Genomic DNA, 23,216 nt, shown 5'->3' with positions numbered 1-23,216 from the left:
CATCCAATGGTAACAGAGAGATTAATTGCTGTAAAGGCAAGGCAGTCCTCTCCCTTTGTGCCACCAAGACATGTGGAGCCCTTGAGCTGAAGGAAATGGACTCCAGGTGGATTCCTCCTCCTTGATCCTTTTGCAGAAAACTAAAGCCTTGAGGTAAGTGAAGGGGCAGGGAAGTATTTTTTGATGATGTGACAATATTGAGTTGACAGTGATTTGTGTAAACGCGTAAAAGAAAAGCTCTGATCTGAAAAATGAAACCCTGAATGAATAAATCATGGGCCTTCTCTTTAATAGCTTGACAGCTTAATCCAGCTCTCTTGGTGGTGAAAGATGGCCCAGCTTTGAGCTCAGGGGGGGACTCCTATTGTCTCTATGTTCTTAAGTTCAGGGCCAGCCCCCCATCACCTCAGGACCGTCAGTTTAGGGCAAGTGCATTTGGTGCAGGAGCTGGGTGCCTGCTCGGAGTGGGATGATGGAGGGAAACACCCACCTCCTCCAGGTCATCCACAAGATGCGGCTGGAAATCAATAAACTGGAGACAGAAAACAGGGCCCTGAAGGGAGAGCTCCAATTCTGCGGGCGGAGGGCACTGCAGAAGGAGCAAGAAGCAAGAGGAGAAGGCGGCAATGGAGAATCCAGGAACCTCTCTGATGATGGGGAAGAGTGTGTTGGTTCACCAGGGCACGTCTGCAGAAACATCTTGACTGGTTCCGTACTGGCACCAAAGGAGCAGAAAGGTATGGAGAAGCCAGGGTTACTAACAATAATAATTTACTTTTTGATCAGGATTTCCCAGTTCTGTTGTTACATATTGCAGGGAATGACCCCAAAGTTGCGTGTCTGGTTAACTTGACTGAAGTACTTTGCCTTTCTTCAACACCCACATCCAACAAAATGTTAACTATGTGCTTAACCCTAGGACCTCCTATGGGAGGTACCCATATACTCCCAGATGAGCTTACTGAAGTGTTTTGCTACTCCAGGGTTCAAGCTAAGTTCAACTCATCTTCCTTCAAGTGGAAGTTGACTTTTATTTTGAATTTTCATGGACAGGAGTTATCTTGTTGTTGTCATTATTATCATTATTTACCAATGTCTGATTCCTCATTTTTCCAGACATTAAAAAAAGCAACAGTTGTAATCATGTTTTTATCTCTCCTACAGCAGTAATAGATGAGGGAAAAAACCCTCTATAAGTAGTAACAAATAGTGATAGGTTGCATATATGTCACACCAGATGTGTGATTTCTGTTTATCTTTGTCAAAAAAATTCTATGAATAGCCTAGGCAGGTCTATGAAAATGGCCAAGTTAAGGATATTAATGGCTTTAAATGAACCTGGATGAGTGCTGGAACTGAATGAAGGCCGCTGCTGAACCCACTGAACTCAGTGCCTTTTACACTGGGACTTTCAGAGGCTGCAAACTTCATTATTATCTTGGGAGAAGTTGACTAGTCTTTCAGTGAGTGTGAAAGACGTGGAAACTGATTTCTAGGTCTGTGGCTTTTCCCTTCCAGCTGTGTTCTACAGAAAAAAAGATAGGGGGAGGGATGGGATTAAAAGGGGATATTTAGCCTCTTCCACCTTTCTCATATTCAGTAAATTTTAAATCAAAAATCCCCAAGTAATTAAAAATGCATCAAGGACTATCTAAATTCCAAGTGTAAATAGCTCCTGATGTCCCTAAGGATGCAGAGGTGGCAGAAGGGCTCAGAGGAGATGGACATCCTGCAGGCCTGCAGGGGCCTGCAGGAGTCCCTGCCTGTGGGACCAAGTTCCACGGGCACAGCCAGGTGCCAGGCAGGACTCAGGGCTGCCCAGAGGCCTCTGTGTGGAGGCAGGAGGTGACTCGAGCAGTGGGAGCTCCCAGACTTCTCCCTCAGAGTGACAGGACCCATGGGCTGCTGTGTGATGAGTTCAGCAACATGAGCAAGAATTTCATTATTATTTCCAACTACCGAACCCTAGTGTGCCTGATGCATTCACCAGATTTGTTTTGCCACCCAGATAACGCCATGACCGTGCGGCGCTACCCTGCTGCTCCGCCGGTGTGGCCCACGTCCAGCCCGGCACGGCCCCGCGCAGGTGACCTGCGGCCTCTGAGCAAGGGGTTCCTGGACACGCAGGGGAGCGCTCGGCCAGCAGCCAGTCCCACTGCTGCCCCACTGACCAATGTGGAGGGAAACGGGGCTGAAAAAGGCCCAACCAATGGTTTCTCCAAGAGTAATGCCAGCAACACCAGCAAGGTGAAGCTGTTTCGAGAGCATGTTTACAAGTGCAGGTAGGCTGGGTTGACCTTGTGGCATAGAAGACCTGGGCTGGTGTGTTTGTTTTGCTCGGTAAAACATATAAAATGTGCTTTGGGGTTTTAGCTCACTGCTAGTAAAGCCTCAGGTTGTTCAGATGCGTATGCGCTGCTAACAGAGGGGAGCTCTCTGGAGGTTGGAGTGGCTCGCTCCTTGCGAGGTGTGCTAGCTTTGGCCACCATCAGTAGTTTGAATTTGGTATAAAAGGAAATAAAAGGGAGGAAGGCAGAAATCATCTCCCTATTCCAGGCCAGTATTTTGTAGGCTGATGTGCTGCACTAAAAAGCTCAGCGTGAAAGGGATGTTTTAAGTTTCAATGAAGATGTTAAGGCACTCTGACCTATGCTTTTGAAAGTGTGATTCACTTCATGGGTTTAGACCTATCGTGTCATTTTTCCCTTTTAACCAAAGCCTTACAAGTTAATGCTTTCAACCCTAAGAAATACATTCTCAGGATGGATCCCACGTTAAGCAAAATGCCCTCTGTGCAAAAGCACTTAGAAGCAGTGCTCCTCGCTGAAAGGCTGGAGGGAAAAATGAGGTCGTGTGTACAGAGGACACATGAGGGTCAGATGTTTCACACTATTTAGACACCTAAATTTAGTCCCCAGCAGGGAGCTACTATCACTTTCAGCAGCACCATGGCCCTGAAACTGCATGGATCTCAACATGTGCTCCTGAGCTCTAGCTCCAAGAACTATCTGACACCGGGTGCCTCCGTGCACGGAGCCCTGGAGCTGTCACCATGCAGGACCACCCCAACCAAGGCAAACAGCGTATGGGGAAGGGAGTCTCCAGAGTAATGGAAACAGCAGCGCAGATCTCCTGTAACTGATGTTTGGGGACCTATCGAGGAAAAGCAGGCCAAGGAATGTTACTGGTTATTTTATTGCTGTCTTTGGAGCTGCCTTGTCAGTGCGGAACACAGCAATACACGTCTAGTGATTGCTGGCTGCTTTAAGAGAAGCAAGAAATTAACACAGAAAGAGCTTTTTAACCTGGCACCATCGGTAGACTGACTCACGTGCAGTTTGAAGCTCAATGCTGTGTTCTCTTATTGGAGGAAAAAAAAAGTTTAACATATTTTTTCATCATAACAGGACATTTCCATTATATGCACAAAAATCTACTGCAGAAGTCTTAGTAAGCATTTAACTGGTAGGATAATTCATGTCAAGGAGTTCAGAAAGCTATTTAAGCTTTCTTATAGCAATGTTGTTTTTGCTTCCCAGCATGCTATTTGGTGACAGGTTATTCTAGACTCTCTTCATTGTAGTTTTCTTATGTTTGTTTTAAAACATCATATATGAGGTACTGGATATTTTTACTCTTTAGAAGTGTATAATCTCAGATTTATTTAGACCACAGTTTCTTCCAAGTAACAAAATAGCAGTGCTACCAGATCATTACTAATCTGTATGTCAGCAACACTTTTATTACTATACGTTAGCACTGCTTATGTCATATTATTCTTGCTCTTGAGGAAAATGAAAAGGAGGTATTTTTTTTCAACATACTAGGGAGGATAAGAGAGGCCAAATACTGCTTTCAGGGATTTTACAAAGTATGCAAAGCCTGTTTGGTACAATTGTCCCCAAGTCATCCTCTGCCCCCTTTATCAAGCTTGCTTGTGCATGACTCGTGTCTCATTTTAAAATGAGTGAGATAGGACACACGGGCTGCACAGATCTGGTATCTTGATCTTCCAGTGGGATAGGCTTAATAGACAGAGGAGAAGGTTGGAGGGCACCATGGGGCCCTCCCCACTGTAAGGAGAGCTCATAGTGACAGCAAGGATCAGAACAAAACCAAATGAACGAAAAGCCCTGCAAGCCACAATCCATTTATTTGCCAAGCGACCAGATTCAAAACATACAAAAGATGATGTTTCTACCTCTGCTTCCACTCTGGGCTGAATTTGCCACGCACACTTCTCAAACACCTTTGTAGGACCACGGTCTGTAGCCACCTACACATATAAGTAGGAACCTACTGGAAGACGACCCCCCAGGTTAGGAGCACCCCAGTGCTGCATAGATCCCAGGTTTACATGCACGCTTAACCTTATGTCCAAACCTTAGGTGCTGACAGAGGACCAGAAGACTCAGTGGAAAAGGCAGATGTTTCCAACAGAGAGAGAGACCTGGGCTTGGCCCTGGGGGTGAGGCTGTGGGACTGCTCTCTTGGTCGTGCAGGCGGTTCTGCCCTGGTGGCATGTGAGCCCTGCAAACATTTACATGGTGCTTGCTGGCGTTTTTGTTGTTGTTGTTTTTAGCACGTTCTCTATGTTTGTAATTCTCATAATCCTTTCTCATTTTTCACCAGGGGTAAAATGAAGGCTGTTAGTTTCCTGTTACCAATGGATATGTCATCATATGCTGAAAATCCAGGTTCTCTCAAATGCCCTCAAAATCAGAACACAGAACAGTTAACGACCATCATTGAAAAGGATATGTGAGCTGGTGAATTTTTAAAGGCCCATTGATTCTTGAGATAAATTTGCCTTAAATGACAGCTGTGTGTCAGGTTCCTTTTCTGCAAAACACTTTGGCAGGATGCCTTTGCAGAGTCACCTAGACAGTGTTTCGGGTCACTGGCCTGTTGTTCAGCAAGGAAATGGAAGCCACGACAAAACCTGTTGGGAGCCTGTACGCCGCGAGGAAACCACACGATAGCAGAGGCAGCTTCTGTGCACAACATCTCCAGGATCCCTCCCCTCGAGAGTGCTTTAAATAGGATGATAAAGCTGGTTTTTTGCTGCCTTTATGTCACAAAGAGGCGAAAACATGTCACCTCTTGCGCTTGCTGATCCTCTTCTCAGGCACTTGTTGCAAATGATAATGAAGCTGTTGTTGCCGTTACAGAAAAAAATCTCACAGGTTCTTTATGTAAAGCTCCAAAATTTCACAATACCAATACAGCTAAGTTCACAGGGCATTACAGATTCATTTTATATTGCTCTAAAAAACCTTGAGAATTGACAATGCCTGTTAATGTCCATTTCGTGTTCATGGTCTGTGAATGCTGTTGCAAATGCTTTTAAAGATGATCATGCTCACTCGGAAAAGTGAATTTCTGAGGGAGTACTGGGGAGAAGAATGCTGAGTGGTATGACAGTGGGACTACAAACCTTTATCTGACTTGGTACGTTCACCAGGACTAGGGGCTGTACACCAAGTCAAAATAAGTAAACTTTGAACATGAGAATTTTGCATGAATACCTTTGGAGCAAGGCTCAGAACAAGAATCTTTAGTAGAAATTCAGCAAACAACCAGGTACAAAATGAATGTGAGAAGGATCTATAGACAGTTTGTAAAATACAAGGAAAGACAGTGTCCCACATATTTAACTTGATGTACTGCATTAAACAAAATGGCTATTTCTTTATATGCAGGCAGTATTGAAGACTGAATATGGCACAGACAATGCATGAACAGTAGAGGTTTGTATTGATAATTCTGAGGAAAGATTTCATCCCATTGCCTGCTCTTAAACAATATACTTCTCCCAAGCCTTTCAAAGTGAAAACACAGACCTGTATTAAGAAACTTCCTTGCTGATTTTCAGTGATCTTGTGCATTCTTATAAAATTATGTGCTCTGGTTTTGATTTTGAAATTCAAGATGTTTTGTACATTTAAGTATGTTTTTAATATAGTCCCACTAATGAAGTGAAATATTAATTTCACTGCTATTTATTTGTACATCTTATTTTCAGCTTGGGTCTGCATAGAGTTGCTTTGTAATGTTAGAACTAGTGGTAACAAATAATTTAAAATATAAGTCTATAGATACTTGCCCAGCAGAGAGATGAATTTCATTTGTTTGCAGTGGATGGCTACTCCAGTAAATGAGGTTGTGGCTTGGAAATTTTACTGAGCAGCTCATTTTAGAAAGCATTACAGGTAATATTTTTTAAATGTTTTAATGAAAGCTTAATTGTCAAAAACTAGATGGTACATATATGTTCAGTTAATTACCTACAGGCAGAAGATGCGCTCATAATGTGCTCCAAAGCCTAACAGGTAGGGACCACTCTAGCAAACCCTCTGAAACACTTGTAGGGTGGAAATCAGTGCTGTGCATATCCTTCTCCTTTGGCCTGCGCTACTCACAGACCAAAGGGACAGAGCCACAGAGCACCCAGACCAAGCTGGGTTTACAGCTCTAATCTCAGAGCTCTAAAAATATCTTTCAACCAGGTGAAATTTCATCATTCCATCATACTACAGAGAGGAGGAGATTCCTTTCACCAGTTTTACTTCTCTACCTGCTGCTTAAAGAAGAGCTTCACTCTTGCTGCAGATACTGACGTGGAAACGTGATACTCCAGACTGTAACAGAGCACTGACAATATCATCTCCAGCGAGTTCTTCCAATTTCAACTGAGTCTCCTGTTCACATCTCTAGACAATCCATCCATACCCAAAGATAATAAATCAGTCTAGAGTGCACCTAATGTCAAACTCCCCCAGCGCACAGCGCAGTCCATTGACTTCCAGCTGGATTCATAGGATTGAGAGGACAATTTATCATGTGCCACATTGTCCACAATATTTATATCCCTTGTATTCTTCCTCCTGTATCCCTGCAGCTGAACTTCGAATTTTGATCTGCCATTGCTGATTAAGAATATATCAGAATGGCAGTCATTCATTCATCTAAAGAGCATCTGACACCAGGTGAGTGATGCTTATCTTTAATAATGTTATTTTTAAATGACATTAACAGACTTAGTTTCAAAACTGACATATGCTTCTTCTGTAGTTCTGAAATCCTACTTTGTTTAGCTGGGGAAGGAATATGAGAAATAGACAGAAACCTCGTTGGTTCATAGGTGGCTTGAATTGGCCTTCAGGACTGTGATAAATTTGATGTTAAATACTTCTGGTATATGCATTTCCTTCTAATATCTTCCAAATACAGCATGGACAGGTGGCTCAACAAGTGCACAGTGTTCTCTAATCGGTATGTGCTATGAAGTGTACGTATATTGCCTATTCAAGATGGAAAAAACAGGTTTTATTAGATCTATATCTATTCTGCAGTTCTACTATGCAATGACTTTACCCAGCAAAAGACTTGTTAAGAGATTCAGTTGTTAGCATAGTTGTAATGTAGATCAAATTCCACTGATTTTATTCACAGAAGGTGTTGGTCATGCTTAAGACGAGATAGATGGTTGCTTCAGGGAATGTTTCTTTTATTGCAAATGCTCATTTGGGTAGGAATATTTCTAGTTGTATGAGTCACCTCTTTCTTGATTGCTGCTTGAGACAGCAAGAAGTGATTTTTACACAGGGGATTTCAAAGATAAGCCAGAAGCTGAAAAATATATCTCCAATGATCCTGTAGTGTTTTCATTCTCTACAAGGAGTATTACATGGCACAGGCAGCATGATTAAAAATGAACTATTCTCCATTTTTTTCTTTTTCTTGAAAACTGCGATGGAATGCTTGCTTTCTTTCTTTCTGTTTTTTTTTTTTTTCAATAATATGTGCTGCTTGATATACAAAATCAGTCCCACTACAGCAAAATGTAGTAAATCATGACAAAAATGGCTCTGTTTAATGTAAGTCAGAAACTTAGAGTAAATTGCAAAAATTAGAGCGGACATCTCTAATGTGTGGCTCTTCAGCAGCTGGTTTGACTTGTCCTTGGTCTAGAGGACAAGGATCATCCTCTGAATGCTGGTTACCATGGAGACTCCCGCAGCTTTTGGAATCGTCAGTTTTGCCTGAAAGGAAACACTCTGTCAGTGTGTTTTTAATGACCATAGCGGTTTCAGTTTGTCCACTCACTGTACAGTAGATTAACTACTATAGCCTGGTAGGAAGGGAGGGAGTTAGCTGTTCTAGGTGGTAACTAAGAAACTACCTGTTGTATCTGCAGTTTTTGCTTGATCTCTTCCTCTGAGGCTGTCTTGTGCATCTGTGGGACCATCAGTATACTTCATTGCAACAGCTGGTGGCTGGTCCTTCTCTGGCTGAGCTCGTGTAACTGAAAGAATGTCAGAAAAGGGCATCTGAATTGTATTAACATTCATTGCTCAAGGACGAGAAAATATCTGAGGTTGACTCTACCTGGCTGATGAGAACTTGGTACTGTTTCAGCCCTGCCCTCTTCAAAGGACTGAGCGGAGTCATGACCATAATCTGACTCTTTCGGTGGCCTCCCCATAATCTCATTCTCAGTTGCAGCTTTATTCCTAACCAGGAAGTAGGTGTGCATTTTCCCCTTGCCTTTCACTTCTATTTCTCCTCTTTCAGTCATCTCAAAATTCTTGTATTTTAGGCACCTATATTATCAGAAGCAGAAATGATACTAGTTTTTAGAAGAGCTATTATAATATAAGCAATAAAATCAGAACAGATAGGAACAACAGAATTGACCATGAAAAACTGAATCTGTTCCAACTGTTTATTCAAGTCTGCTTTGTTTTTATAAATTTTTACACATACAACCTGATCCAAAAGCAGTGGATACAGCACAATCAAATACTTCAGTAGGGGAAAAGCTCCTTATTAGTTGGTAATTAGAAATAAACAATTGAGGCAGCCAATATCAGTTAGACAATTACATCTAATCATTTCATCCTAGCAGGCAATCAGGTTGGTCAAGCATGATTTACCCTTGGTAAATCCATTTTAGCTATTACTCATCACTGCTTTCTTTCCCTGCCCCAAAATGGCTGATATCGAAATCACCAGAACAAATAAAACTCTTTGCCAGCCCTGATTTTCTTTATAAGGATGCTGCACAAATCAGTGACAAAAACCAGCATCATCTATATCTGAAAGCTGCAGCTGTCCAAGACATTGTTTTTTAGCACAGCTTTTAACAGAAAAACATTTCAGCACAGCCACTCACTGATAGGCGCTGGAGCTTAGATGAATTTTACTGGGGACACCATGACTCTCCATCCGGGAGGCTATATTCACTGTGTCTCCAAATAAGCAATAACGAGGCATCTTTTCTCCAACAACTCCAGCCAAGACAGGACCTGTATGAATCCCAACTCTAATCTTCACAGAGACATAAAACACATACCCCCCAAAAATCCTGTTATTTAACATCATTATACAATATTTAACATCATTATATGTTAATATTATATATTAACATCATTATATAAAAGCATATCTTAATGCTCTTCAGTCACCTAGAAGTTCATCCTAACACAGCACTGGGGATCCATAAAATACCAAATATGCACAGAGGGAGGCTCTCTGTGAAAAACGCACCCATGTGGGCCTTGTTCAAGGTCATAGATGGGTCAAAAGAAGCTCTTTAAAATCTTACAGCAAAACATTAACCAGAAGCCTGACACACAAAGCAACTATGACACACTAAACTTTGTGTTAGCAACTTACTTGGATAGGAGTCCTGGAAACCGGGTTCTTTACTCCTTTTGCAGCTATTATCATCCCCAAGGCAAAGTTAGCAACCCGCTCAGCATGAGAGGATACAGGCACAGGGACTCCACCGACTACCATATAGGCATCTCCAATCGTCTCTACCTTTAATTGCAAGGGAATTGAATGTGACTATGGCATGTATACCCTGTTCAGGTTAGTACTTCGCTGCCTGTGGCTCTTTTTACCTGAAGCTATTCCCTCTTCCTTCTAAAAGATGTTCACAACCAGCGAGAAGCTCTGACATCTGTGATTTTTCTTGAGCTGGGAGCTGTTCTTTAAATCCACACGAAAAACGTCAATAAATTCTCTCCCTGCTTACTTGACCTACTTGAGCTATCGGTGTGAGAGGCCCTAAGGAGTCAGGGATGCTGCTGTGCAAGTGTCAGACTTCTTGCCTGCCACTTAAGTGAGGCAGACCTATGTGCAAAGGACCATTCCCAAGCACAGACCCCTGAGCCAAGAGGTAATCAGGGAGCTCAACACTGTTAATGAGTTCTCTCCAATTCACAAGTGCTGAGTGTCATTAAAAGCTTTTCTTTTCATTAATTAAATCAAGAGCATCTATTCACTGGTGATTATTGTGGTTCACATAAAAGTTAAGAATCTCTAAGGTTAGAATGTCTGCAAATGCAAAGCTTGAACTATTTGTGACTATCCTTCCCTAAAACCAGCTGTGTTCCCACAACATGCCACAGGGAGTTTGAGTGGAATTCTGAAGGGCTGGTGCTCCCTCGAGAGTCAGGCTCCTTGCAGGAAATGGCACAGCACCTGAGAAGTGCTTGGGGAGTTGACCCAGTGCCTAGGGAATTATACAGGGAACAGAGCAGGCCTGCCTGCAACAGGAATCCTCAAATGGTTAAGATTCAGTGCACCAATGCAGTGCACCGTGCATTCACACACAAAAAATTTCTAAACTGCTCTTGAGAGACATCATTGTTACATTCACCATCAGTAAATAAGAGATTAGTTTAAATTGGATTTACTGGATTTCTTTTTTTTTTAAAAAAAAAAAAGAAAGAAAAAGAAAAACACCAATAAGAAAGTGGAAGCAACTATAAGTATTTAGATTGTTCATTAATATAAAGACTTAACAGTTCAGCATATTAGTCTCACAAAATGTGTTCCTGTAAACATCTTCTACTGAAATAGCCTAAGGCACAGTAATGCCAGTAATCTTCTGTAACAACTTTAAAATAACTGTTAAAAAATGGAGCTACTAATGCGAATGGATATTCTAATTATTTTTCGGCTGCAGTAGGAGATTCAATTTATCAAGATTTATTCATAACTTCAGACATTTATAAGGTTGGACCAAGTTTATTTGATCAGTTTCAATATTTCATTTCCTTCTAGAATCCCTGGAAAAGTAATCGTGTCCTCCTGCCCTCCACCCTAATAACCTCTTTCCATATAAATGGGAGTTACATACAGGCACCAAAAGGAGATTATTGTAGTGACAGATAATTTACTCATGATCTACGATTTAGATAGAATGAGATGCTAATTTCTCCCCACATCTCTGTGCCAATTCCTGGATGCTTCAATTATTGAACAGTTTCCTTGCCAAGGCAGAAACTCCTCTGATTTCCCAGTGCAAATTGCTGCAGCATGAACCGCAAGTCTTGCCTGAGCAATGGAATGACTGAGATTTGGATTTCACCCTTTACTATTTCTGCCTACCTAAGTATTTAATATATTGGGGGCAGATACAAAATTAGGACCTGCTCTTCAGCTGCTCAAATCTGGGTAACATCTGGAGATGTTAATGGCACTTTTTTTCATATCAGATGGGGATCTGATCCTTCTAGCATATCTTGTGTTACAAGGGCTTTGAGAGAAAAGAGATGCATCAAAGAACAGCCATCCTGATATAGGCGTTGTGAAAAGAGACCCTAGGCTATGCTAGAAGTTATGTTATTGTTCAAATCTTTTAAACACGTTTAATCACAGCTCTGCATGTTTGTTAGCTTCCATAGCAAAACTGCATGTTATCCCTTTAATTAAACCCTAAATAAATAAATAAATAAAACCAAATACGTAGTTTCTCTATGATCACTAGAAAACTTAAGTTTCTCTAAAAGTTTTGGAAAGGGGAATGGGAAGTCAGTGCAGTAAAACAAAACAACCCCCTCTGTTTCCAGACTGTTTCTACAGCCTTTATCAATCACTACATACCTTGTACACATCATGCACTGTGGTCAGTCTGTCAAATAGCAGGTACATCGAATTCAACATGAGGACTATCTGGATAGGCTCACATTGGGCACAGATGCTGGTAAAGGTCACAACATCACTGAACAGTATGGTGCACTCTTTGAACTCTCCTGTAAGCAGAAAGGTCAGTAGTAAGTAACTGTAGTGGCTGAGCAATCACAACATGTGTCTGAGACTTGTTTGTGAAGTTTTCCTTTTAGGACGCATGACTGTTCAGTTGGAACACTTGCATACAGATATGAATGGAGAGATGCTGATACAAGGCAGCATCAAGCATGGTATATAACACATCTTGTATGATTTAGATAGCTGATGCATGCGTATGTCCACATTCAGGACATTCTTAGCTGTTTACTTGAAATGGACTTACTGAAGGGAGCTAAAGCATATTCTTAGGTGTTGTTCTTAAGGTAGATGTTTTCTGGAATCACAATGATATTAGGTTTTTAGATAACACAGAGGAACTAAGGATTTTCTAGGAAAGTGTTGTTTTTTTTTTTTATTCTTTTATTTTTGAGCTCTTGTTTCTATGTAAACCTAGGTCAAAAACAAGAGCTTGGTTTGCTGTTGAAACACTGAGTTTTGCTCCCCGAATGAACAGCTGCTGCCCCTTTTAAGCTCCTAGGAATCAAAAGTGCCCAACAGTTTCCAAATCTTTGACAGAACAGCCCAAGTTTTGTCATCGCCAACATTAAGGGACTGTCGTCCTGCCCCCTGCCACCTGTGGCTGTCACCAATCTACTCTAGGGCAGGTGACGATGGCCAAGCTGTGCCTCTGCCCCCATCTCCCTGACACCATCACGCCTGGTGCATGAATTGTACATCATGAGCGAATCCTGTCCATTCACCTGCCTCAACTCGCTTTCCCTCCTTGAGCTGGTTGGCCACGTGCTGAGGAAGCATGGCATAGAGCAGAGCTTCAGTCTTTTTCTTTTCTTCTTCCAGATGCTTCGAGAGTATCCGCAGCTCTTCCTTCTTTCTCTCCAGCTGGTTAGAGAGCTCCATCTCCGCCAGCCGCTGCTGATTGAGGAGAATCAAGTCCCTGGTCACATCATGCGGGGCAATGTCTGCAATGTGCATCTGTCGCTCTTCCAGCTCGTGCAAAGTGCGAAGCAAAGGGGAGCAGAGGTAGAGCATGCACTGCATGGGCTCCATCCAGATCATCTGGCCTGTTTAAAACAGTTATTGATGAGCACATTCAGCAGCCTGGACACTGCTCAATGTTGCTGCTGAACTAACAGATCAATTCTTAGTACAGTGGGTTTCCCGAGGTTGGGTTCATCAGAAAAATTGATCTGCACTTAGAGGTGGTCTTGTTTGGATGAGGTGTACTGGGCAAATAAAAAGATTTCAGAATGAAGAAGTGAAATATTTAGAGCTGAAATTCACAGTGGTTGAAATGTGGCCCAGTGAGGCCAATGGCAAGACTTCCCTTTTGTGGAATTGGGAGCTTCCAGTCATTACAATCCTACAAATCAGCAGGCATAAAAATGCCTGAAAGGCATAAGGAGTTTTTGGCACGAGGTTGGGTTTTATTTGCTTGTTTGGTTGGGTGAAAGGGGATGTTCTTTTGGGATTTGACTTTTCTTCATAAGTTGCTTCATAAGTTTTCTAAACAGCAATCTAGGGATCTCCTTGTCTGCCTTCTCCCTTTTTTCACTCCTGGGGAAATTGGATGAATAGTTTTAAAATTAACAGGCTTATGACATAACAGATGCCATGGGAATTAAACCTGAGTGAATAAGAGCAAGTAGAATGTTGTCTCTGTTTGAAGTTCCTAATTTTATTAACACTACTTTTATTCAAAGTCCCCTAAACGCTTTATTTTTTTTTTTTGAATGTAGGGAATATGATATTTGACAATCACCAAGTGAAGGAGAAAAGTAGGTCATAATAATATAGTTCAGAAAAGTAAAACTGAAGCAGAAAAGTCCTTTTAAGGCAAATATCCTTACAGTTAGTTACACAAAGCTGAGCGTTACTTCATACTCATTCCTCTCAATAGAAATAAATAAAAACTGCTTATAGCTATGAAGTTTTAATGGGTGAACTCCTCTATAGCACTAGAGAGGGAAAAGAAGCCAGAAATCAGAATTTGAAAATGTGATTATATAAAAATAAAAGCCTAGTTAACTAATATATTTTCTTATCCACATTTGAAAACCATCCACTAACAAGTCACTCCCCTCAAAGGTATAAATTACGATTTGAATAATGTATTCACATTTTTTAAATCAAAATGCATGGACTCACAAGAAAAGACAATGCTTCTCCAGCTGTAGGAATTTTATCAGGAACTTGTGTTTAACCCTTCCCTCCCTCTTCTCGCCCCTTCGCTCAGCAGAACTGGAGGTGCTTGCTGGCAGAAGTCACATAGCCATTTTGGGGTGTATTGCTAGGTTGCTCATCCAGTGCTTTATTTATTTTCTTTACGTGCCAAAAGGTGTTATCCAAAGTCTGTGAGCTGGTGTTACCTGGGTCAGCTGGCTGGTTTGAAAATGTTGTTTCAAGCATAAAGATATAACTTTATCAAAGATAACTGTTAGCAATGCAAAGAAGTGACTGTTTCAGGTGCCTATGCTGACTTAGGGAAATACAACTTAGTTACTTTTATATAGCCCTGTGCACTTCCATGCTTATCCTGGTGGTTCCAAGAGCAAAAGCTATCTCTGGGGTGTCCTGGGCTTCCTTCACCTTCCACAGGTCACAATGAAGTCATAGTCCACAAGTCACCCAGGCCTTGGCTGGATTTGGGAGATCCACCTGAGAACTGGCTGTGGGGCTCCCACCCAAAACTACTGGCAAAGCAGTTATATCTTAGAGATTGCCTCAGCCTAGTGACTTACATTATTTCTTTTCTTCTGTCCTATTGCGAATGCTAATGCACAGGGCAGCATGATGGGGATGCTCTCAGAGGTTTTTCTAGGAAACCAGCAGGACAGAGGGCCTCTGAAGTGCCTGTATATGACTGCATGCAGCATGGGGAACAAGCAGGAGGCAGCAGAGGTCTGTGTGCAAGGCTGCGATCTCTTTTGGATCAGAGAAATGTGGTAGGTAACTCACGTGGCTGGAGTAGAGGCTGGGAAGGCGAGGAGGAGATGCCTTGTGTGTGGGACAGCAGCGGGGATGCATGGAGCTCTGCCTAGGGAGACATGAGGAGGCAGTTGAGAGTTTATGAGTTAGCACTGGGGTACAGGCCAATGTGGGCAATGCTGTGGTGAGTACCTAATGCAGACCACCTGATCGGGGAGAAAAAGTAGATGTGGCCACCTTCTGCAAACTGGAAGAACCTTCATGTTCGTGGGGGACCTGAACCAAGCAGATGACTGATGAAAGGACCACACAGTACGAACAAGCTGGGGGATTTCTGGAGGGCACCGATAAATGAATGAAGTTGATTTCTCAACACAGATGACCGAGGAGTGGACATGAGAGTGCTCTGCTGGACCAGGTACGTGCCAACAAGGAAGTGTTGGCTGGGGAATGTGAAGGTTAGGGGTTTGGCCTTGGCTGCAGGAACCATGAGAAGACAGAGATCAGGATCCTGAGAAGGGAATGAGGTAAAAAGGCTCACAACCCTTAACTTTGGCCTTTTTAAGGATTTATCAGGGAGAATCCTATGAAATATGGTCCTGGAAAGAAGAGGAGTTCAGGCCAGCTGTTTGATTATTCAGTGAGTAGCTAAGGTGGCTCAAATCTAATCTAATCTTTGGTCTTGCTCCCATTACTCAGCAACCTGTGGGTACTGCAGCATTAGAAAAATGCTATATATATGTGTCTTTTAAACAAGAACACTGTCATTTCTGATTGAAAACCTTCAATATCTAGTGAGTAACATCAGAATTTGTCTATGAACACCTTAAGGTAGCGCTTCTATAAACAGAACCATCTACTGTTCTCCTCACTGCACAAAGATAAGGCCATTTATAGGACTTATGTGAAGCTAGGAGTCAATAGAAATGCATTATTTCAAATCCAGCATTATTCTTGATTTAATCCGAACACTTATGTTACTGAAAACAGTGAAGTACCTCTCAGCTCTAGCATTGGCCGCTGTTTCCATGACTCTGGCATCATCTCCCTCCTAGTCTGGAAAACAAATTGGCTATTGATAAATTTCTGAATGCTGGAGATGGTGAAGGGTACTTCTGGATGAGTGATATTGAAATAGTGATCCAGGCAGATGCCCATGGTCTGAAGGCCAGGAACAATCTTCTGAATGCTCACCCCAGCTTGCTTCACCCTGAGCTTAAAGAGAAGATGTGGACAAGGTGTTATAATTCATAGCCTGTTTGCGTTCAGTCCAAGCTATAGCTGATCACTGTTTATACAAGTACCAGAGTTTGAAACAGCCACCAGCCTTGCCATACTACCTGACTTATTTCTGAGCAATGTTTACATCTTATATTACCTCAAAGCTCTGAATGAGGGTCCTTCATCACAAGATCTTATGATCCAAATGTTCTTCACTATCAATTGTTTAAAAAAAACCAACCAAACAAAAAACCCACACTGCTTCTTATTCTTGGTTATGTCTAGGTCTATGTGTACATCTAATATAACGCAGCTGAACCTACTACAGTACCACAGAAAGAATAAGCAAGTACATTGTTTTGTGGCAATGTCCTGTAGGGTGATGATGCAGGGGCTAATTTTCAGCAGGCTTGCCAGTGGTCTAGCAAAAAAGGGTTCAGGCTCATCAAGCTTTCATTCTTTTCCACCATCTCACTCCTCCCTACGGAGTATCAATGTCACAGCGACTCTGGAGAAAAGTACAGAGCCTCTGTATTGTGTGTCATGGTTGTTGTGCTATCTGCCCTCTTCTGCATTTGGCAACAGTGTCAGACAGTACAGGACTGTATGAAAAAATTGGTAGCTTACTATTTATGCTATTACTGCAGATTACCTAGAAAGAAAGTAGACAAAGGAGACAGTAGCACATAAAACACAGAAGTGTCAGACAGTCGGCATAGGAAAATAACTATATGTCTTGAGCAAACTAAACGCTCTTACCACATGCCTTCCCTACCTCTTTGTCAAAAACCATATGAAAAGGAAGTCCATTGCAAAATGTTTTGGGGTCAATCCAGAGACTCTTGGGATAGACAGGATCAAATCCTCTCAAAAGTTTACCTGTGGCAAGATAAATATGTAGTTTTTAATCTTGTTGCACCTCATATAACTAATCAGCATCACTGTAGCACTCAAGTCTACTGGAACTCTAGATTTCAATGTGGGAAGACAGTGCAAGTAAAACAGGGATTCAGAGATACACGCACTTCTGTGCTCTGGAGTTTAATACACAGCCAGTTTGATTTGGTTGAGAATTTAAGATTTCACCACAAACAAACAAAAAAACCAAAAGCAACAACAACAAAAAGCATTGAATGTGTGACACTATGTGGAAACAATGAGAATACATGAGGAGCACAAAAACTGAAGTATCATTTTGCTTTTATTTTACTTACCTTGAGGTTTTTAAAAAGCAGTCATAATGTCTATAGAGAAGCTTATGACTTCCAGTGGATATATATTTTTGTGATGAACGTTCAGAATAAAATAGGCAAAACAATCTGAAGCACTCATCTAACCTAAACATCTCAATCCTCCTCTGTAACTCCCAGTAATCATGTGGCTGATTTTTCAAGGGATTCTTCCCACAAATCTGCCACTAGAAGGTGGTTATTTACAGTCACTCAGGTAAGTGGCGTTTGGTGACAGCTGCTCAGTTTGCCCAGAAGGCTTGTATGAGAAGAGAACGGCAATAAAGAATGAGAATTTAGGCCCCAGCTCCTGGAGCTGGAGTCCTACTGCTTCAGTGAGCAACTTACTGCTGATGCACTTATCTGTGAAATTCAGGCTCTTATTAACTCCTAGCACTTTCTTAGTCTGCGTAGTGCTGTTAAAACCTTATTATTTTAGAGTATGTTTCTTTCTCAGTGACTCTGCTCTTATATCGCATTACAGCTTACACTGGGTGGTATTGTGCTCAGCTTTTCACCCCTTGTAGAATCCAGACAGTAGTGTGGTGCTGAGCTGGGCTTCCATTCCTCCAGAGGCATCCAAAGATCCCAGCAGGAAAAGCACTGGTAGCTGTTCTTGCTGTGTCCTCCCGTGGGGGAGGAGCCGAGATTACCATGTTGGCAGCAGATTTTAGGTATCAGAAGAGGTAATTTGGCTTTCAAAATTTTACAACAGTTGACAACTTTCCAAAAGATTAGCAGCTACGAGGTTAAAAAAACACTCTTAATTCATCAGCTAAGACCATCTGACACGACACAGAAGTAGAAAATGTACTTCATTTACACAAAACCACTTTTCAGAGAGAAATAAATGTATTTAAGAGATAAAAGTGACAGGCCATGCTCCATCTAAGTATCTGTAATTAATGAGCACGCTATTACCATCAGGTTTTATGATTACCATGGGTAACCAAAAGAAACTTGAGCAGACCACTCACCTCTTCCTAGTGCAATCATTCCTCTGATTTTTTTCCAGTGACTTTTCTTGACAGGACAGATGGGGCTTCCTCTACCTCTAACTGTATCAGCTTTTTCAAGGACCTGTGGAATAAATGCAAGGGGAAATTCAAGCGTATTTTATTTTAGAGATCTTTTAATGGTATAATGATAATTAATATTAAAATACCTCTTTACTCAGGTGGCTTTCAATTTTTTTTTCAGAGCCAGCAAGATACTGAGGTGAGGAAGAAAGTTTCTTTCTTTCTTTGTATGAAAATACAGGGTTTTGAGTGACAAGGAAAACAATGTGTTCTTTTTTCCCAGTTCGTTCTTCTTCTTCTGCCTGATTGACTATTTCCATTGAAATATCAATGTTAAAAAAATCCAGGGCTGCTGCACCAATGATTCCTGGAGGACAAACAAAAGACAAAATATTGCCAAGAACAAAGCTATTCCCTTTTCATAGATTTTTCTGACACCAGTTCAGACAATTCCTACAGAGAGTCCTCGATGGAGTTTCACTGTTTCAGAACTCAGTATTCCCAGCAACTCAGGAAGAAAAAGGCAACTTACTGCTACCTATGTCATTCCTACTGCACTGCCATGAAAAGAATATGTGAGTAGGAGACATTTATTTTCTTTTGTCTGATGCAAAATGCTTATTTTCACTGGGAAAAGCTCAGCAGGATATCAGAAATGTGTCCTTATAGTAATATCTAACTAGTAGGAATTTCCATTAATTTAAAAGTGCAGGGAGGCTAAAAGGAGTTTTTTTTTTCAGATTACAGAGTTGCACTATAACAATTTTCTATTTAGATATTTGTGGAAAATTTCCTCTTGCAAGAAAAGATTTAATGAAGATGCATGACCAGTCCTTTCATTTCTGCATAGGTATTAAGTGTACTACTGGACAACAGCAGTGCCGTGAAACTCTATCTGAAAATCAATTAGTTCCATGTTTTGATAGGAATATGAAATGAGTTGATAGAAGAATGAGTAGATGAGTTTTGATACCCTTTTAATTCAGAAGCATCTGTGAAATAAATACATAACTTGTACCTGTTTAACCCTTGCACAGCACAATTATCTCTCAGAGTAAAATTCAGTGTTGTGCAGAGTCCAAGAGCAGTTTTGCAAGACTGAGTGCACTTGAGGAAATGTCCATAGTGTATCTGAGTGTATGTCTTCAACACAATTTCTACTTCATTGTACTTTAGGGAGTACGAGTTCCTGAGAACTAATCAACTGTTGGGCACAAAGTACACCATGAACTTTAATTTTCCTTTCATTTTAAAAGTCTGTGTTAGGAATCCTACAGGAGGAACAGAGCGTTACCACCTGGGCTGTCTGGCTGAAAGCCTTAATGAAGTCAGCGAGAGCTACAAGTGGTTGGGCAGCCAGGAGACCACCGAGCTCTGATGGTCAGATGACTGACAGCTAAACTCTGCCCGGCTTCACTACCATGCCCAGTCCTCATCCACAAATATTTGGAAACCTGAACTAACTGCACCTGCAAATAGATGCTTAGTTTGTCTATTTGCACTGTGCTACCAGCTGGTCTGTATTCTGCATTCCGGCAGATTACCTGGAACAATGTGGCACAGGCCTCTTCTGTCTGAATAGTAATGTAAATGCATTGATCCATCTCCATTCTTTTCAACTCTAAAAGATGGTGCATTCATCTCCTGAGGAAAGGACAAACAAAAACAAACCTTAAATATCTTTTCCTGATAAGGAATACTGGTAAATTCCATTTGTACAAAAGCATCCCCTACTCTAACAAAATAAGCATGCAGCATATGAGTAAGCTGACATAAAATATGCTCACCTGTGAAGGAAAATTTCCTAGACATTAAAGCCAAAGTACTGAATAATATCTAGTACTCCAGTGCTGAGGATTACTCACAAAAATTATTTTAATAATTGTCCTAATATACAGTAGTAAGTAGTTTCAGAACAGAGAGCTTGTTATAGGTTTTTTGTTTTTTTTTTTCAATCATCATTCATGCCCATGAGAGGCTGTTGCTTGTGTTAAAAACCCAGCAGAGTCCATCCATAGCTGCTCAGTGATTACAACCTGAACTTGCCTGGTAAGAAAGGGAGAGGTAGCTGTGCAGCGCATCCAGGTTCTCTATGAACTCGTGGAGATTTCCGCCCAGCGTTCTCAGCATGTGGTCATAGCCAGAACGCTTGCAAAATTCAAAGAAATACTCTCCAAACTGCCTCAGTACCGTGTCAGCAGGAACGCCTGCCAAAATAAAGATATCTTAATTAACGTGAAAGGCTTGGGAGTTCTTGCAGTGCTGGCAGGTGGATTAATAGTGAATGCAGGAAACTGGGAACACCAAGAGGATGCTACAAGGAGCACAAGAGGCTAAAATCCAGGCTGCACGCTCAGGCTTGGATGAGGATGGTGCCTTTTGGTGGTGCAGGGACACTTACCTAGTATTTTGCAGGCTTTATCAATGAGTTGCATTGTAACCTCATCTTTGTAAACTTCAAAAGTCAGAAAACTGTCCTCAACTCCAGCCTGGAGCCTGCAGGAGATAAGACAGTATTCTTGTCTCAGGGATGCCGTAAATACAACACTCCGAGGTGACCCTACTACTTCAAGCATGATGTGGGACCTCACTGCTTTCATTAATGGTTTAAGAGTGTTACTTTAACATTACTTTAATATATTATGGCAGTATGGTAAATTTTATCATAATGTGTGATGATAGAGGGATTAGAGCACTAATCAGTCTTCTGGTCTACTGTCTTATGGCACAATGTGACTCTTTATAGGATTCCTATAGTCCTGAACAGAAATCTGCTGAAATTTTACTCTGATCTCTGTGTCTGTTACATGTAGGTGCCTTGGTCTCTTTGTGTACTTCATTCAGGTATCTCTATCTCCTGGAAAATTCCACAGACCTCGTAAAGGAAAGATGAAAACTGAGAAGAAGATATGCTTAGCTGCTTTTCTAAAGGTACTGCGAAGAACTGACTTCAAATTGAGGGTGACATCTATTCAGCGTAATTACTTCCCAATATTGTCACTATGAGCCAGTGAGTCTATTGTACAATTGTCCGTAAGACAAAATGTCATCCTTAATTATGTAGTATAACAAATAGAGCAATCGTGACAAACTAATATCATAAGATTAACTGTTAAAGGGTAAGAAAGTTTTGCTTGTGCCCCCCCAGCTTTTAGTAATTGCTTGTACTATACATCTGCATCCATGCAGCAGAGAGAAATGACGATCCTCTGCTGCTATGTTCCTGCATCTTTTCTTTCAACAGGCTACATCCATGAGGAACACATTACCTTAATTTTTCCCATGTTTCTTCACCATACTTTTCAACCACCAGGGACTTCAGGCATGTATTTATAAATCCATACTGAAAAACAAATAGACAAACACAGAAACAATGCAGTGGGTTTGCAAACGCCATCCAAAGGCACCCTCTTCTTGTGCTTGAGCTCCTGCGACCGATTTTAGACCAGGAAAGGGAAGGCGCCCGCGGTGGCAGCCGTGGCCGGGACTCCGCAGCGCCCCGAGCCCCGCGGCGCCGCACTCACCATCCCGCCGCTCCGCGCAGCTCCGCGCCCGCCGCCAAGCCGCGCTCCCCGCGCCGAGCGGGACCCGGCGCCGCGGCCCCTCCGCTGCCCGCCGTCCCCTGCCGCGGGCCGCTGTTCCTAGCGGAGAATATACGTCTCTTCTGCAGCGGCTGGCGGAGCGGATGCGAGAAGCGGTGCCAACGAGAGCGTCTGGAGATCACGTTAGCTTCCCAGTCACGTTTTCCAGCCGCCAGATGCCACACGGTACAGCCCAGCTGAGCGTTTAATGGGGTGACCGAGCGGCGCACCACGCGGCGCACGCGGGCTGGCCGTGATGCGGTGCATCCAGGCTGGGCGCTGCATGGTGCGTGTGAGCTGGACACTACACGGGGTGCCCGGGCTGGACGTGGTGCAGCCCGGCTTGTCCCGTCCCAGCCACCGGCCTCGCTAGGGACGTGGCTGAGGACAGCAGCTGGGGGAACGGTGAGAAGGGAGGGCCTCTTTTTCCAGGACTTTCTCAAAATGGCTCTCCGTAGAGCAGGAATAGTAACCATGGGGTCAGCAGCTGTGGCTGCCTAAGCACATGAGAGCTGCAGGTAAGATCCGTGTTTAATTAGGCTGGTGGATGCTGCTGAAAAGTGCCAGGCTGTGCTAGGCCTGGTGAGAGCAGGAGACCTGAGGGGCTCACTCCCCACTGGTGGGGGATCAGTCTGTGTCTGCAGCCATCAGAGAAGAGAAGAGAGGAGAGCAGGGGCAATGCTAGCAGCAACATGGTAATTGGGTTAGATGCAATCAACGCTTGAGTTTAAGCAGTGAAAGCAGTTCTCTCCCCTGATGAAGACAAGTTGTCAGCCAGGGCGACGTGGACATCGCTGCTCACAGAGCGCAGCTCCTTCCGCCTTTGGGGAGCAGGTACCGAACCCACGGAATCCGAGGGTTCTAGCTCAGTGAATATTGCTGGTGCTGCAAGGAGACATAGTTTGTTTGCAGGCTCCTCCACTCCAAATCAAATATTTATTTAAGCATAATTCTTTAACAGCTACCGTGACAGCCAGCGCAGCAGATGAAGTTGCTATTCACTCGCTGTCCGACTGCGATCACCGCAGCCCTTGTTGCACCTGCCTGCAGCCCTGGCTCCTTGCAGCCTCACTGATGTGCCCCGGCAATCTGAAGGCAGCTCCTATTTTAGTTACCTTAAAAATGGGCATATAAATCACATAGACAGACTGACTATTTAATAACACCTACAAAATAACTAAAAATAATGGGAT

The 23,216-nt window shown here is 42.5% G+C and overlaps 2 protein-coding genes across 2 annotated transcripts; one reads left to right on the top strand and one right to left on the bottom strand.

The window, feature by feature from the left end:
* The first annotated feature begins 469 nt into the window (after positions 1-469).
* Positions 470-4,765, top strand: CCDC195 (coiled-coil domain containing 195). Its single transcript, XM_088528494.1, has 3 exons — positions 470-737; positions 2,009-2,282; positions 4,633-4,765. Exons 1-3 carry the CDS (start codon positions 470-472, stop codon positions 4,763-4,765), a joined length of 675 nt encoding a protein of 224 aa, XP_088384620.1.
* Positions 4,766-7,788: 3,023 nt separating this feature from the next.
* LOC104572118 (putative guanylate cyclase soluble subunit beta-2) lies at positions 7,789-22,499 on the bottom strand. Its single transcript, XM_088528553.1, is given in 17 exon segments — positions 7,789-8,045; positions 8,186-8,308; positions 8,392-8,606; positions 9,179-9,333; positions 9,682-9,828; positions 11,902-12,050; positions 12,789-13,109; positions 15,972-16,188; positions 16,970-17,073; positions 18,401-18,503; positions 18,589-18,809; positions 19,987-20,086; positions 20,489-20,649; positions 20,844-20,938; positions 21,712-21,796; positions 21,799-21,870; positions 22,031-22,499. Coding segments are annotated over 17 exon segments (2,889 nt in total). The 3' UTR covers positions 7,789-7,893.
* Positions 22,500-23,216: the final 717 nt, after the last annotated feature.

This window comes from Tinamus guttatus, unplaced genomic scaffold (genome assembly GCF_059628265.1).
Source record: "Tinamus guttatus ecotype Peru unplaced genomic scaffold, ASM5962826v1 Tinamus_guttatus_pri_ptg000311l, whole genome shotgun sequence".
Lineage (NCBI taxonomy): Eukaryota > Metazoa > Chordata > Aves > Tinamiformes > Tinamidae > Tinamus > Tinamus guttatus.
This window is presented reverse-complemented; position numbering and strand designations above follow the sequence as displayed.

Bases quoted from the DNA above. Each gene is read 5' to 3' on its own strand.
- CCDC195 (XM_088528494.1), top strand. From the start codon at position 470: ATGATGGAGGGAAACACCCACCTCCTCCAGGTCATCCACAAGATGCGG. The intron at 738-2,008 runs GTATGGAGAAGC...TTTGCCACCCAG, and splicing joins GGCACCAAAGGAGCAGAAAG to ATAACGCCATGACCGTGCGG. The intron at 2,283-4,632 runs GTAGGCTGGGTT...ATTTTTCACCAG, and splicing joins GAGCATGTTTACAAGTGCAG to GGGTAAAATGAAGGCTGTTA.